This window comes from Sorex araneus, chromosome X, assembly GCF_027595985.1.
Source record: "Sorex araneus isolate mSorAra2 chromosome X, mSorAra2.pri, whole genome shotgun sequence".
NCBI lineage: Eukaryota > Metazoa > Chordata > Mammalia > Eulipotyphla > Soricidae > Sorex > Sorex araneus.
In genome coordinates, this window is record NC_073313.1 from 304,106,981 (window position 1) to 304,121,504 (window position 14,524).

Here is a 14,524-nt window from a genome sequence, read left to right on the forward strand (position 1 = left end):
CAACCGCTACTGGGAGTACTACTGGAAGGAACCCCCAAGCACAGAGATGGGAATTAGCCTGAGAGCACCACTGAGTGTGGCCCTCAAACTCAAAGGAAACAAAAATGTCCCAGGTAATGCAGAAGTTACTTTAGCTATAATTCATAAATAAAACTTTGAGATCCTCAATTTTTAAGAGATAAAAGGGTACTGATCCCCCAAACATTGAGAACTACTCTAAAGAGGGTGGAATACAGGACGGACTGATAGGCAGCTCTGAGTCAGAGAACTTTCCAAGGAGTGTTCAGGGTAATGTTCCTTTTCTTCTTGCTGCTTATAATAAAAAGCAAGAGGAGAGAGATAAATTAAGGGCTTGATTTTATAAGTTCACATCTCTTCAGAGGTTAAAAAAAAAAAGAAAAGCTAACTGAAGAAACTGCCTTCTTGGGAAATTTAAGTCCCAGACCATTTTTCAGTAATGGTCAAGAGCTATTATTATAAAAGATGAGACTGTAAGGCTCTTAAGACCTCAGAAAGATCAAGCCAGAATAATAGTACAGCAAATGAAGGTGCTTGGCTTACACAGAGCCAACCTGGATTTGATCCTTAGCACCACATATGGTTCCTGTAACCCCTCCAGGAGTGACTTCTGAGTATGCACCCAGGAGTAAGCCTGAAGCACCACCATGTAGCCCAAAATCCATGAAAGACAAAAGAAAACAAAGACCTCAGAAAGATTAAGGGTAATGGAGTCAGAGAGAGGGTTTAGTGGGCTAAGCACATGAATGATAGAGATCTGAGTTCAGTCCCCCCCATGGCCGCAATCATATGCTAGTTCTCTAACCTTAGCATATTGTGAAAGCTCCACACTGTTTTCCAAAATGGTGGCCCCGATTTACATTTCCATTACACAAGATTCTGTGTAAACATATATTACGTATATTACAACTCTCTTGGGCATAAATCTAGGAGTGAATTTGCTGTATCATCTAACTCTATATTTAACTTTTTATTTTTAGTCAAACCTGGCAGTTTTCAAAGCTTACTCCTAGTTGTGTGTTCAAGGATCACTCATTGTAAAGCTTCAGGGGGCCATATTCAATCTGGGGATTAAGCTAGGGTTGGCTAACTATAAGACAAGTGTCTAACCCCTATGGTATCTCTTCAACCCTATTACTTTTTGAAAGGAAGGCCCCAACAAGCAGTATTCAGGGCTCCTCCAGTCAACTGGGTTAAATGGTTCAATGCTAGAGCCTAGCGACTCTCAGGCCGAATGTAGGGGGCCACCAAGGATATACCTAGCAGTGCTCAAGGGGCCATGTGGTGCTGGGGATCAAACTCAGGTCCTTGCACATTCAATGTATGTGCCCTTTACCCTTAAGCTATCTCCCTGATCCCCTATATTTAACTTCTTGAGAAACCACCAAATTGTTTTCCATAATCATTGACTTGTTTTATATTCCCACTAGCCATATATGAATGAATTCAAATTTCTCCAATCTGTGTCAATACTTGTCTCTTTTTAAAAATTATGGCCATGCTAGTGGATATGAAGTGATATTTTATGGTTTTGATTTGTATTTTTACAATGGCCATATTGGGTTTGTCCTTTCAGCCTTGCCGCAAGGAACTTAGTTTACCTTAAAGCAATGTCCTTTCTGTATGGACATAGGAAGACAGTAATATTATGCTTTATAATTTGGGAATTGATTGACTCCAATAATATTTACTCCTGGGCATCTGCTTTCTCGACTCAGTTGCCCTTAGTTCCTAGCACCCCAAAATCAGGGTCCCAACGAGGGACTGAATGGACCCAAGTCAAGCTGTGAGCTTGCTGGCATTGAAATGGGCCAGGCCAAAGTACCACAATACTCAACTATAAGTTGAGAGCATGGTCATAGACAAATGTTGTCATGATCCAAAAGTAACGACAAGACTAGGACCCTGCTAGGGTTAGGAAGACTAACCTGGCCTGAGGACTGTGGTCTGGAATATACAGTGAGATGTCCTCAGGAAGAACCAAACTTTAAGTTTTATATATCTCTTACTGTGCTCATACAGAATGACATTGCTAGAGATATTAGAAGTAGATTTACTAGGGGCTGGAGAGATAGCACAGTGGGTAGGGCGTTTGCCTTGCACGCAGCCGACCCGGGTTCAAATCCCAGCATCCCATATGGTTCCCTGAGCACCGCCAGGGGTAATTCCTGAGTGCAGAGCCAGGAGTAACCCCTGTGCATCGCCAGGTGTGACCCAAAAAGCAAAAAAAAAAAAAAAAAAAAGAAGTAGATTTACTACAACAAATTAAGTGGATTACTAGCTGAGGAAAGAAGAAAGCAACACACCCTGGATGGGATCCCACCCTTAAGCGGATCTCCTAGTAATCTGGAGTAATCTCCTTAGATGAGATTTTATCCTTTAGTTAATCTGGAGGAGGGTCTTACCTCTCTTTGTTGATTTGTTAATGTTCAACCCACCTTTGTGTCACCACCCTATGTGATTGCTGCAAAAACTAAGACTGTAAGAGTGGAAGGGGGAGAAGTAGGGGTCAGAGTCGGAAGTAGGGAGAGTAAGAAGTAAGAGTCAGAGTCAGAAGTGAGAGTGAGTGGGGCTCCAGAGAGAGAAGCAGAAGGGCTCCAGAGAGAGAGATCAGAAGAAGAGAGATCGGAAGAGACTAGAGGAGAGATGACAGAGACAGATCGGAAGAGACCAGAGGAGAGACTACAGAGACAGAGTCAGAGATAGAGACAAAGAGAGCACAGTGGCATATGTAGAAGCAGAGCACAAAGAAGGAGCCATCCCGATCCGGTCCATACATGGAGGCTCGAGAGCACTGAACTTGAGTGGCGAGAGAGAGAGTTGCCCCAAGAGCCCTCGAACACACATCACTCTTCTGCGCACATTTTAATTTTTTACAGCCAGTAATGGTGAATATGTCTGCATGTGCTTATAGGGTATTTATGTATCTTTTTTAGAGAAATTTCTGTATAAATCTTTTGTCCATTTTAATTTTTTCATTTATTTATTTGGTTTTATGGCCATATCCAGCAGCACTCAAGCACCTGAGTACTTACTCTGCACTCATAACTCGCTCTTGGCAGGCTCAGGAAACCATACGGAGTACTGGGGACTAAAGCTGGGTTGGCTGCATGCAAGGCAAATGCCCTACCTGCAACATTGTTGTTCAGGCCTCTCTTTTGTCCGTTTTTAAATTGGGTTTCATTTTTGTTGTTGTTTAGTTGTTAGGGTTTCCCAAATATTGTGGCTAATTCTTTGTCAAATATATGAGTTACGAATATTTTTCCCAATTCTTTGGTGTCTTTTACCTTTTTTTTTTTTAATTTTTGGGCCATCTATGGTGTTGCTCAGGGGGGTGACTCTAGCAACGCTCATTTGATCCAATCCATTGAGCATTTCTCTGGCCCAAAATGGCTTCTCTAAAGTGGACAGCATTTAGACTCAATTAAAGTCAGACATTCATGACCTGAAGGTGAGCTGGTATTCTTAGTTGTTAAACTAAGTGTCATCCAATATGCATATAACCTAATTTAAGGAGGAGTAAAGTATGAAAGTATGGATAGTTGAAAGTATGGATAGTTATCAAGGAAGAAGCTGCACAGAGAAGCTGAAAGTATGGATAGTTATCAAGGAAGAAGCTGCACAGAGAAAAGAATTATTCCTGCAGGCCATATGAAATAATCAGCCTGCATTCTTTAGGATAGTTGCCACAAATCCTTTAGGACTGCAGATAAAGGCATCACTTCAGGTCAAGTTTAGTTGACCTCAGTTGGTTAGTCCTGCCAACAAGATCAGGCCAAAGCTCAAACATATTAGTTTTTTTTTTCTTTTTGGGTCACACCCGGCAATGCACAGGGGTTACCTCCTGGCTTTGCACTCAGGAGTTACTCCTGGTGGTGCTCAGGGGACCATATGGGATGCTGGGAATCTAACCCGGGTCGGCCGCGTGCAAGGCAAACACCCTACCCGCTGTGCTATCGCTCCAGCCCCGAAAGCTCAAACATATCAGAAGGCCTAAGAAGCAAGCGAACTCTGGTAGGATCTAAAACAAGTACTGTTTTAGTATGAGGCAAGATCATAGGCATATGAATGTAGTTTATAGGACAGAGGGTAGGATACTTGCCTTGCATGAGGCAAACCCATCTTCAATTCCCGCATCCCATATTGTCCCCCAAGCCCCACCAAGAGTGATTCCAAAGTGTAGAGCCAGGAGTAAGTCCTGAACATTGCTTGGTGTGGCCCAAAAACAAAAAAGATGCTGGTGACAGGGGCTGGAAAAACATAAGAGATGCAGCACTTGCCTTGCACTCACTGACTCAGGTTCAATCCTGGGCACCACATAATGGTATCCCAAGCAGTGCCAGGAATGAACCCTGAATATAAAGCAGAAGTAAAGCCCTGAGCAACACTGGGTGTGGCCCTCAAACAAAACAAAAAACAAATTTTAGGAGATTCCTACAGTACTTGTTTTAGATCCGACCAGAGTCCGCTTGCTTCTGAGGCCTTCTAAGATGTTTGAGCTTTGGCCTGATGCTGGCAGGACAACCCACTGAGGAGCTGGTAGCACAGAAGTAATCAGGGTTTAGCTAATCCTTTTGTTCTAACTCCATAGTAATCAAATAAATTCTATCAATTGTTATTTATTTGGAAGAATCTGGCCTATATTCCTTTCTCCTTGGCATGGCTTCATGAGGAGAAGGAAGAGGAGGGGGATATGCTTAAAATTTATAACCCTGGAATTTTCAACATCTCATCTTCACCTCTGCTCTTTAATATACCTAGTGTCATCATCCTCTTTTCTCCTTCCAAATCAATAGCTTCTTGTACTTGATTTTTCACTTACTGCCTACTTTGACTAGCAGATGAGTAAAACCTGGGGTTGATATATTTGCTGAGTCACAAACCCCAGTTTATTAAATCCCAGCTTTCATAGGACTATTGCTACATTAAATGTCCTTAAGGTTAGGAAAATTTGAGCCATTAGGCTCAAATTAGATTTCTCCTAAGTGCCTCATAACATTTAACATTAGCAAATCTTCTTAATGTTAAATAAACTAATAATGTCTCCTGGTTTAATTTACCCTTAGGGTAGTAATCTATGAGATCAGAAATCTCATTCCTCTTAGAACAAGATGGCATGTACTTGACAGTTAGTAAACAGCTCTATTATGTATAAGAGCTTTATTATGTTGCTTGTGACTAAAACAAAGCAGTTCTTCCTTTGATTTTCACACTATCCCTAGGATTTCTCCTTCCCCAATTCCAGCACCCTTTATTCATTCCTTCCTTTTGTCTCTCTCCCTTTCTCTTTCCTCTCCTCAAACACTTCTAAGCATCTTTCTTCCTTGGGTCAGGCACTCAACAACAAAGATTTGGCAAAACAGATTTACCATGGAGCTTACAAACTAATTGAGAATTGAGACATTTATCAAATTATTATCACCTATGTAATTTCTAACAGCACTTTTGACATTTAGGAAAATTGAACAAATATGTGAGAGTGAAGCCTTCGTCCCGAAAGTGGTGGCTGAAGGGGTAATGTGTAGAAGGATGGGTGGGAAACATGAGGTGGGAAGAATGAGACAACCAGGCACATTTAGAGCTCCAGGATAGAGAGATTAGGATTGTGCTAGGCTCTGGCTTTACCTACCAGAGGTGCTCACCAATATTTGCAGGAGGAAGGATAATAAGAAAACATAAGAATCAATAGAAAAGTGTCTTTTAATACTAATTAATACATTTTAACTGCTACAAAGAAAATTCTCTCTGGAAGACAGAATGGCACTTAGATGAAGTCAAAGTAGGAGTCAAGTCATACTAATGCTTTTTAGAAAATTGAGAGATTTTAGTTTTTTGCTTTGCTTTTTGGGTCACACCCAGTGATGATGCACAGGGGTTACTCCTGGCTCATGTACTCAGGAATTACTCCTGGCGGTTTTTGGGGGACCATATGGGAGCTGGGAATCAAACCCCGGTCCGCCGAGAGCAAGGCAAACGCCCTACCCACTGTGCTATCGCTCCAGCCCTGAGATTTTTAGTACTTTTCCCAAGGTAAATGGAAGCCACTGAAAGGCAATTTTTACATGTAAACTATAAATAAAACCCACTACAAATACGGTGCAAAGGGCAGGTTCGGATTTGACCTGAGAGTGTAATTAGATGTAACCAAAAAATAAAAGCATTAAATAGTAGATGTTGTGAAGACTTTACTTGCATGATTTCATTTAATCTGAAATGGTTCCATGATAGTGTGACTATTGTCCCAGGGTTGCAGACAGGACACTAAAGGCTGTTTGTGTGCACTACTGATAAGAGGCAGAGAACCCTCCTCTTAACCAGTGTATCACCTAGGTCTGGAGCAAGAATGAGGCGTGGGTATGAACAGCTGATTCTGATCTTCTTGGCAGGACTAACCCACTAAGGAACTGGTAGCACAGAGTTAATCTGGGTTTAGCTAATCCTCTTGTTCTAACTTCATAGTAATCAAATAAATTCTATCCTGGCTTTCCATAAAGATTTTTCTGCTGGGAGATAATGTTCTGACCAGCCTACACATGCATTTTGTTCCAATTGGTATTTTTATTATTCATTGTGAATGAACAAATTGGCATTCTTTAAAAAAAAAAAAGTGAAATGCAGTAAAACAAAAAAACGTATACCCCCTAATTACTTTAATTTGAAACATAAAAGCCAACATATAAAAATAAGATTACGGTCATTGTCTCTTTTGTGCTTACGGGCGGCCGGCTGGGGCGCGAGTGGAGGGGGGTCGGGAAGCGGAGACGAGCGCCGTTCTCTCCCGTCTTTGTCAGAGCCCCTGCACAGCCCGAGGGCTGCCATTGTTTCCCACCCGGCCCACTCCCACCTTCGCTCGCGCACAGCCCCGCGCTCAGCCTCTTCCCCATTTACCCGTTTTGGCGCCCAGAGCAACTGGGGGGAGTGGGGGAGACGTGGGACCACCGGGTTTCGCCACCGAAGGGCGCGTGCGGCCGTCGGGGCGGGCGGGCTTAGCCCCAGACCCCGGTCTAGTCCGGGTCCCCGGCCGGCCCTGGACAAGTGGCACAGCGACAGCTCCTCTCCGAGCGCGCGTTCCTGGAGGGCAGGCGCTGCAGGAAATCGGGCTGAGGCTCCTCTCCACGCCGCCCCCCCGGGCCCTCCTCTCCCCGGGAGCCCCCCGGTGTAGTGAGCTGGATGGGCGCCGGCCGCCGGGACGGCACCCAAAGGCGAGATGGCCCCCCACCCCCCGAGAAGCTAGTCAGGTCTCCCGCACACACGACTGGAAGGGCACTGTGGCTTCCTCTCAGACACTGGCCCCTCACCGCCGGGCGCCGGGCCGCGGGCGGCAAGCGCGGGCACAGCGGCCGGGCGCCCTCCCCGAGCGCCTTCGCGGGTCCTTTCCACCACCGCGGCTGTGAACCCACGCACGGCCAGCAACGGGCCGGCGGCCGCCCCTCGGGCTCCGCAGCCGCCAGCCGCGCGCTCGACGCAAAGCACTCGAGCCGGCCCGCCAAGATGGCCACTCGCACGTGGCCCGGGGCCGCCGCGCCCCGCCACAGGGTCGCCGCAAGGTGGGGGGCCAGGAAGACCCTCGGCAAGGACAAAAACCTTCACCCGATTCTCGAGGCCGCCGCTGGGGGTCGCGACCTCGCGGCCAGGGCGCCCAGCCAACGGTCGGAAGGGAGGTGCCATGTCACGGCACAGGGGGGCAGCGCCACAAAACCTCTGTCGCCTTCTATCCCCCCCGCCACACGGGGGGCACGACGCCTCGGGATACTCACGCTCTTATTTACCACCCGTCAGATCTGCGTGACGGGGTGAAATCGCCTCAGCGAGGCAACACGCCTCGGCTCCCCCCGCGCATCGCCGAGTGGTTCCGCCCGCGCCCAGCTGACGCCCCGCCCCTTCCCCGCCGCGCGGCGGCGCATTGGCGCGCGGTGCCGGGGGGCGGGGCCCACGCCGGGCGCGCGCCGGGGCTGCTGTATAAATACTGGGCCGCGCCGCCCGCCGCCTCGTTCGCTCCTCGCCGCCTGTCCGTGGACTGCTAGACGCCGTCTGGGCTTGCGCGTTCTCAGCCTTCGCCTCGCCTCCGCCTCGTCCGCTCTCCACTTGCCTCGCCGACCGCCACCTTTGCCGACGCCAACATGAACGGGCAGCTCAACGGCTTCCACGAGGCGTTCATCGAGGAGGGCACGTTCCTCTTCACCTCAGAGTCTGTGGGAGAGGGCCACCCAGGTGAGCTGCCGGGACCTGGAAGGAAGCGAGGGGGGGCCCGCAAGTAATGCCCGCGCCGGAGGCCTCCGCCCGCCGGGCTCGGGGGCCGAGGCGGCTGCGCGCCCTCCTCGTGGCGCCGCCGGTGTTGAGCGCGTGGCCGCTTCTCCCCTCCCCCCCGCCTCGCCTCCCATCCGGCCGCGCGCCCGGGCACGCGGAAGATTCCAGAAAACGAGAAGGGCGTGGGCCGCGGCCGCTTTTCTCTTCCTCGGCCCAGGCTGGGCCCGGTTGCCTCCGCCCCGCCGGCCGGAAAATCGCGAGTGGGCGACCCGCCCCGAGGGCTCGCGTCCGGCCGGCCCGCGAGAGCGCGCGCCCCGCATTGCAGCCGCAGCCACGTGGTTGGCGCATGTGGCGTGCGGGCGAGGGGGAGCCGGCGCGCTTCCGAAGCGCGGGGGCCGGGGGCGTGGGGGGGGCCCCGGAGGGCTGCGCGGCGGCGGCGACCCCCTGGGACGGGAGCGGGGCTGGCCTGGAAGGTGACAGCCGCCGGCTAAATATAGCGCCTGCAGGCGGCGGCCGTCCTTATTTGGGCCGTGCGCGCGGCGCTCGGGGCCGGAGCGCAGTGGGCGCCGCCGCGCCGTGGCCCCGCCGCGCCTCGGAGACGGAGCAGAGCGGGAGGCAGGGTGTCCTGGGCCTTGCCGTGGCTGGGCTTTGTCCACTGCGCCGCCATTACGGGTCCGTGTGCTCGCGGGCCGCTGAGGCCGCCGGGCCGTGCAGCGCGCGAGCCTTGACAGCGCCGGCGACAGGGCCTCTGCTAATTAGACAGCTGCTGCCCGTTCTTCGGGCGGCCGCGGTGACAGTTTTAAGAGTCCGCCCTCAGGACCCGTTTTCTGTCTGGTAAACGCTTGCCTGGGACAGAATCACGTGGGCAGCTTTGCGCCAGGAAAGAAGACAGACGGGTCACCCGGCCCCGCGAGGGTCTCGAGTGAGATTCGGGTGTGATGGGGAGGGGCTAGTTTGTTGGAATAGTTTGCAGAGCCAGGTCTTGAACCTCTGCCTTGACTGCAAAACACTTGACTGTGTCAGTGCTTCTAGAAAATTCAGGAAAAGGGATCATTTGGGATATTTCTAATTCTCCAGCTTTCCGTGTTTCGGTATTGTGATCGACAAGAATACGGTTTGGGATGTTCCCAAATTATGGTCAGCTCTTAAGCCTAAATTGCTCACGGCCGGGTCATTGCTTTGCTTTGCTTTGATAAGTATTTTTTTGCTTTCAGTGCTTAACTTTTGGCGTTAGTGGACCCTTAACCTTAGTTACTGAGATATGACAGACTGGATTCCCTCTGGTCTCAGTGTTTCCAGACCTCCAAATGTACAGGGTTTTGTGCATTTTGTGGAATATATTGTGAAGTAGGCAGAATTGCAACTGGAGATGTGAATGTTACTGAAATCACTAACAGCTAAACATTTCCTAGTTTTACTTTTTTAAATTTGGAGGTAAACCTCTGTATATTTCCACTTCAGTAATTTTAGTATATAAAATTGTTCCAGTTGTGGAGACTGTCGGGGAGGTTGAAATTTTTATGTATTAATTTGGAGATGGACTGAAGTACTTGAAAAATGCTAAAATGCATTAAACTTGCGAGGGTGTTCTAGCTGACCTGAATTGGAGGGTTTGCCGTGCAGCTATAGTAAGAACATGATGTCAGGTTTTTGATTAACATACACTACTTTATCCAGCTTTATCCATTTGCTCTTCAGGCAAATAACTAGTAAATCAGTACTTAGCAGTTAAAGCTGAGTTGTACACTTGAAACAGATTTTTTAAATGGATGAATTTTAGTAAGTTTTGCTACCTTAAGTTCTCCCAAAGGTTTTTTTTTAAGTATACTCATAAAGAAGATGGAGTGCATGACATTCTTAGAGTAACTTGGAAGTTTAAAACTAGATTTTTGCCTCCCCAGATAAAATTTGTGACCAAATCAGTGATGCTGTCCTTGATGCCCACCTTCAGCAAGACCCTGACGCCAAAGTGGCTTGTGGTAGGTTCAGACACTCGACTGATGGGATGGAGGACATAAAAAATTTGTTCTATCCAAAAGTGACATTTAAAACCTCTTTTATTAGAAACTGTTGCTAAAACTGGGATGATCCTTCTTGCTGGAGAAATTACATCCAGAGCTGCTGTTGACTACCAGAAAGTGGTTCGTGAAACCATTAAACACATTGGATATGATGATTCTTCAAAAGGTGTGTTTTAGTGAGTTGTCTTTTCTAAACTCCTATAACTTCAGTTGTGTGGTTTGGTTATTTTTTATTCCAACGTTGAACAGTGTATGAAGGTATGTTTGACTTACGTGGTAGTATTTCGATTTCCGGGTAAATGTTGAAAATAGAAGATGTTCTTAGTCAACTTTTTTCAAATAAAGCTTTTCATTTATAGGATTTGACTACAAGACTTGTAATGTGCTAGTAGCCTTGGAGCAGCAGTCACCAGATATTGCTCAAGGTGTTCATCTTGACCGAAATGAGGAAGACATTGGTGCAGGAGACCAGGTATCTTGCTAGAAGACAAACTATTCACAACTCTTAAATGTTATTAAACTTAAAAGTTTGGATTGATTACATGGGTGGCTCTTCCTTTTTCAGGGTTTGATGTTTGGTTATGCCACTGATGAAACTGAAGAATGTATGCCTTTAACCATTGTCTTAGCACACAAACTAAATGCCAAGCTGGCTGAACTACGCCGAAATGGCACTTTGCCTTGGCTACGCCCAGATTCCAAAACTCAAGTAAGTGATAATAAAATTAGCAACATGTTAACAGTGGCCTAGGACTTCTGTAAGTTTCATCAGAACTGAGTTTAGGGGTCAGTGCAATAGTACAGCATTTTTTTTTAATGGTTTTTTTGTTAATTGATTTTTGGTTACTTAGGGTAGATCTTAAGAAAAAGCCATTTCAGGGCTGGAGCGATAGCACAGCGGGTAGGGCGTTTGCCTTGCACGCGGCCGACCCGGGTTTGATTCCCAGCATCCCATATGGTCCCCTGAGCACCGCCAGGGAGTGATTCCTGAGTGCAGAGCCAGGAGTAACCCCTGTGCACCGCCAGGTGTGACCCAAAAAAAAAAAAAAAAGCAAAGAAAAAGCCATTTCATAGGCTGATAATCTGTAATCTGTCTTCTAAAGGTGACTGTGCAGTATATGCAGGATCGAGGAGCTGTGCTTCCTATCAGAGTCCACACAATTGTTATATCTGTTCAGCATGATGAAGAAGTTTGTCTTGATGAGATGAGGGATGCCCTAAAGGAGAAGGTCATCAAAACTGTTGTGCCTGCAAAGTACCTTGATGAGGATACAATCTATCATCTACAACCAAGTGGCAGATTTGTTATTGGTGGGCCTCAGGTAAGACTTTCTAATCTGTATATGTTTATATATCTCCACTGGTGATTATTTCAAAGATTTGTGGCTACCATCACACTTTTTCCTAGATTTTTCTGAAAGCGTAGCTGTGACTTCTCAGGATATTTGCTGATTAATACAGAATAGGCATTTATTGAACTCGGAGCAGTAATAAAAAGGATTAGTCATAAAGTGATTTAAATACTGTGATTTCAGGGTGATGCTGGCTTGACTGGCCGGAAAATCATTGTGGACACATATGGTGGTTGGGGAGCTCATGGAGGAGGTGCCTTTTCAGGAAAGGACTATACCAAGGTGGACCGTTCAGCTGCTTATGCTGCTCGCTGGGTGGCAAAGTCCCTTGTTAAAGGAGGTCTGTGCAGAAGGGTTCTTGTTCAGGTATGTATTCTTTTATATAATAAATTGGGGCTGATTAAACGACATGTCAATGGGAGGGTATTTGTTTACATACTTGGTCTTTTACAGAAGTGTAATACAAAAGTGTAAGTCTTCATCACTGACTTGTGACATTTGCGTCCTTTTAGGTCTCATATGCTATTGGAGTTTCTCATCCATTGTCTATCTCCATTTTCCATTATGGCACCTCTCAGAAGAGTGAGAGAGAGCTATTAGAGATTGTGAAGAAGAATTTTGACCTCCGCCCTGGGGTCATTGTCAGGTAAAGATGGTAAAGCCTATTGCTAGTGAAACATTGAGGGTGTGGGTGTGTGGATATAAAATAGCAAGTCTGAAGGAGGTGAAGGTGTGAAGGAAAACACAATTGGGAGATTATTTCCTAAAAATGGTTTTGTTGCCTTTTTTAACTGTCGGATTCATTAAGGCTTCAAGAGAAGTAATTCTCTGCAACTAGTTAGTTCCCAATGTCATCTTTGAAATTGGTGGCTTTGGGATTGTACTATTTAAGAATGTAAAGATAAATGGTTGGAGTGTGGTCAATGTTGTTACCAAAAAATAACCATGGTGTAGGGTGTGGGCATGGGACCTTGGTAAGTATTCTGTGACATCAGATGAGCTTTTCTGACACTTGATATTTCTCAGAATAATGACAAGTTTTCATATTTGTTGAGCCAGGGATGGAAAAACAAGAACTGTAGTTACTAATAAGGACTGTGCAGGAGTTTGGACACCAGGAAGTAACATACTTTTGCCACAAACTTCTTTCCTAGCATATCCCAGAGAACTGAACTCATTTGCCAGAACTCTTGAAAATGGGTCTTGCTGATTGTTTTGCTTTATACTTTAATTGAATGCTACATATTAAGTTACGGACTTGTATATTCCAGGGATCTGGATCTGAAGAAGCCAATTTATCAGAGGACTGCAGCCTATGGCCACTTTGGTAGGGACAGCTTCCCATGGGAAGTGCCCAAAAAGCTTAAATATTGAAAGTGTTAGCCTTTTTTCCCCAGACTTGTTGGCGTAGGCTACAGAGAAGCCTTCAAGCTCTGAGGGAAAGGGCCCTTCCTCCTAAATTTACCTGTCCTCTTTCAGCTCCTGATCAGTTGCAGGTCACTCTAGTCAATGACATGAATTTTAGCTTGTGTGGGGGACTGTAAATTGGGCTTGCTACTCTGTCCCTAGGTGTTTTGTTCACCAGTATAATGAATTTAGTGAGCATAGGTGATCCATGTAACTGCCTAGAAACAAACCCAACAGCACTGTAGTAAATAATGCTTTGAGATTGAAACTTTGTGCCCCATCACCCAACCCTCTAAAACGCTAGTAGCATTGACTTTCCCACCAAATGCTGAAAATGTCCTTGTAATGTGCACGTAAAGTATTTGTAGATCCATTATAGCCTGTCTGGCAATGCCACAGCCCTGTCAGCATGAATTTGTAATGTCTTGAGCTCTATTATGAATGTAAAGCCTTCCCTTATCCTCCCTATAACTTGATCCATTTCTAATTATGTAGCTCTTTGTCAGGGAGTGTTCCCTATCCAATCAATCTTGCATGTAACGCAAGTTCCAGTTGGAGCTCTAGCCTGACACTTTAAAAAGAAAGGCAGTTACCATTAAACCATCTCCCGGTGCTTATGCTCTTAATTGCCATCTCTTAAACAGCACCAAATCAAAATCTCTCCACTTTCAGCTGTCTTTTGGAGGACGTACGTAATAAGGTTTTTATTTAGCAAACCAATCCTATGCATGGTTTCAGCACTAGCCAAACCACCAACTCCTAGCTCTAGAAAAACAGGCACTTGGCAGCCTTGTGATGTCATACAGAGAAGTCACGGGGCAGTACCTGAGGTCTGTAGGTTGCACACTTTGGTACCAGATAACTTTTTTTTTTTCTTTATAAGAAAGACCGAGTACTCCACACTGCACAGTAGCTCCTCCCAGGGTTTTAACTTTGTTTTATTTTCAAAACCAGGTCCAGTGAGCTTTCTGAGTAGTTGGTGTAGCTACAGAGAAACCAGCTTCCTTCAGAGAGCAGTGCTTTTGGCGGGGAGGAGAAAATCCCTTCATACTTGAACATTTTCTAATTGCTTATTTATTGTATTCTGGGGTATGGCGTAAGTACAGAGAAGCCATCACCTCAGATGGCAGCTTTTAAAAGATTTTTTTCCTCAACACCATGATTCCTTTAACATGTTTCCAGCATTCCCAGGTAGGCCAAGGTGTCCTACAGAAAAACCTTGGGTTAGACCTACAGGGGGTCTGGCTGGTGTTAACAGAAGGGAGGGCAGAGCTGGTGCAGCTGGCCATGGAGAAAGCGGACTTGGCTGGTGTGGTACAGAGAAGCCAGCTTGTTTACATGCTTATTCCATGACTGCTTGCCCTAAGCAGAAAGTGCCTTTCAGGATCTATTTTTGGAGGTTTATTACGTATGTCTGGTTCTCAATTCCAACAGTTTAATGAAGATCTAATAAAATGCTAGGTTCTACCTTAATTTGTC

At 46.4% G+C, this 14,524-nt stretch overlaps 1 protein-coding gene and 1 long non-coding RNA gene across 7 annotated transcripts in view; one reads left to right on the forward strand and one right to left on the reverse strand.

The window, feature by feature from the left end:
• The window catches only part of LOC129400159 (uncharacterized), a 65,045-nt gene extending 57,150 nt beyond the window's left edge, over positions 1-7,895 (reverse strand). For all 6 annotated transcript variants that reach the window (XR_008627488.1, XR_008627490.1, XR_008627493.1 and 3 more), the window contains exon 1: positions 7,776-7,895. This is a non-coding gene — a long non-coding RNA (uncharacterized LOC129400159). The remainder of the gene's footprint in view (positions 1-7,775) is intronic.
• Positions 7,896-8,005: 110 nt separating this feature from the next.
• Positions 8,006-14,518, forward strand: MAT2A (methionine adenosyltransferase 2A). The gene is made up of 9 exons (XM_055123557.1): positions 8,006-8,229; positions 10,167-10,244; positions 10,330-10,452; positions 10,646-10,758; positions 10,852-10,995; positions 11,390-11,608; positions 11,822-12,004; positions 12,151-12,284; positions 12,910-14,518. Exons 1-9 carry the CDS (start codon positions 8,139-8,141, stop codon positions 13,010-13,012), a joined length of 1,188 nt encoding a protein of 395 aa, XP_054979532.1. The 5' UTR covers positions 8,006-8,138; the 3' UTR covers positions 13,013-14,518.
• Positions 14,519-14,524: the final 6 nt, after the last annotated feature.

What these genes read in the sequence shown, in the direction of transcription:
- MAT2A (XM_055123557.1), top strand. Translation starts at nt 8,139, where the DNA reads ATGAACGGGCAGCTCAACGGCTTCCACGAGGCGTTCATCGAGGAGGGC. An exon ending in ATATGATGATTCTTCAAAAG is followed by an intron (nt 10,453 to 10,645) that starts GTGTGTTTTAGT and finishes TTTCATTTATAG; the next exon opens with GATTTGACTACAAGACTTGT. An exon ending in GCAGAAGGGTTCTTGTTCAG is followed by an intron (nt 12,005 to 12,150) that starts GTATGTATTCTT and finishes GCGTCCTTTTAG; the next exon opens with GTCTCATATGCTATTGGAGT.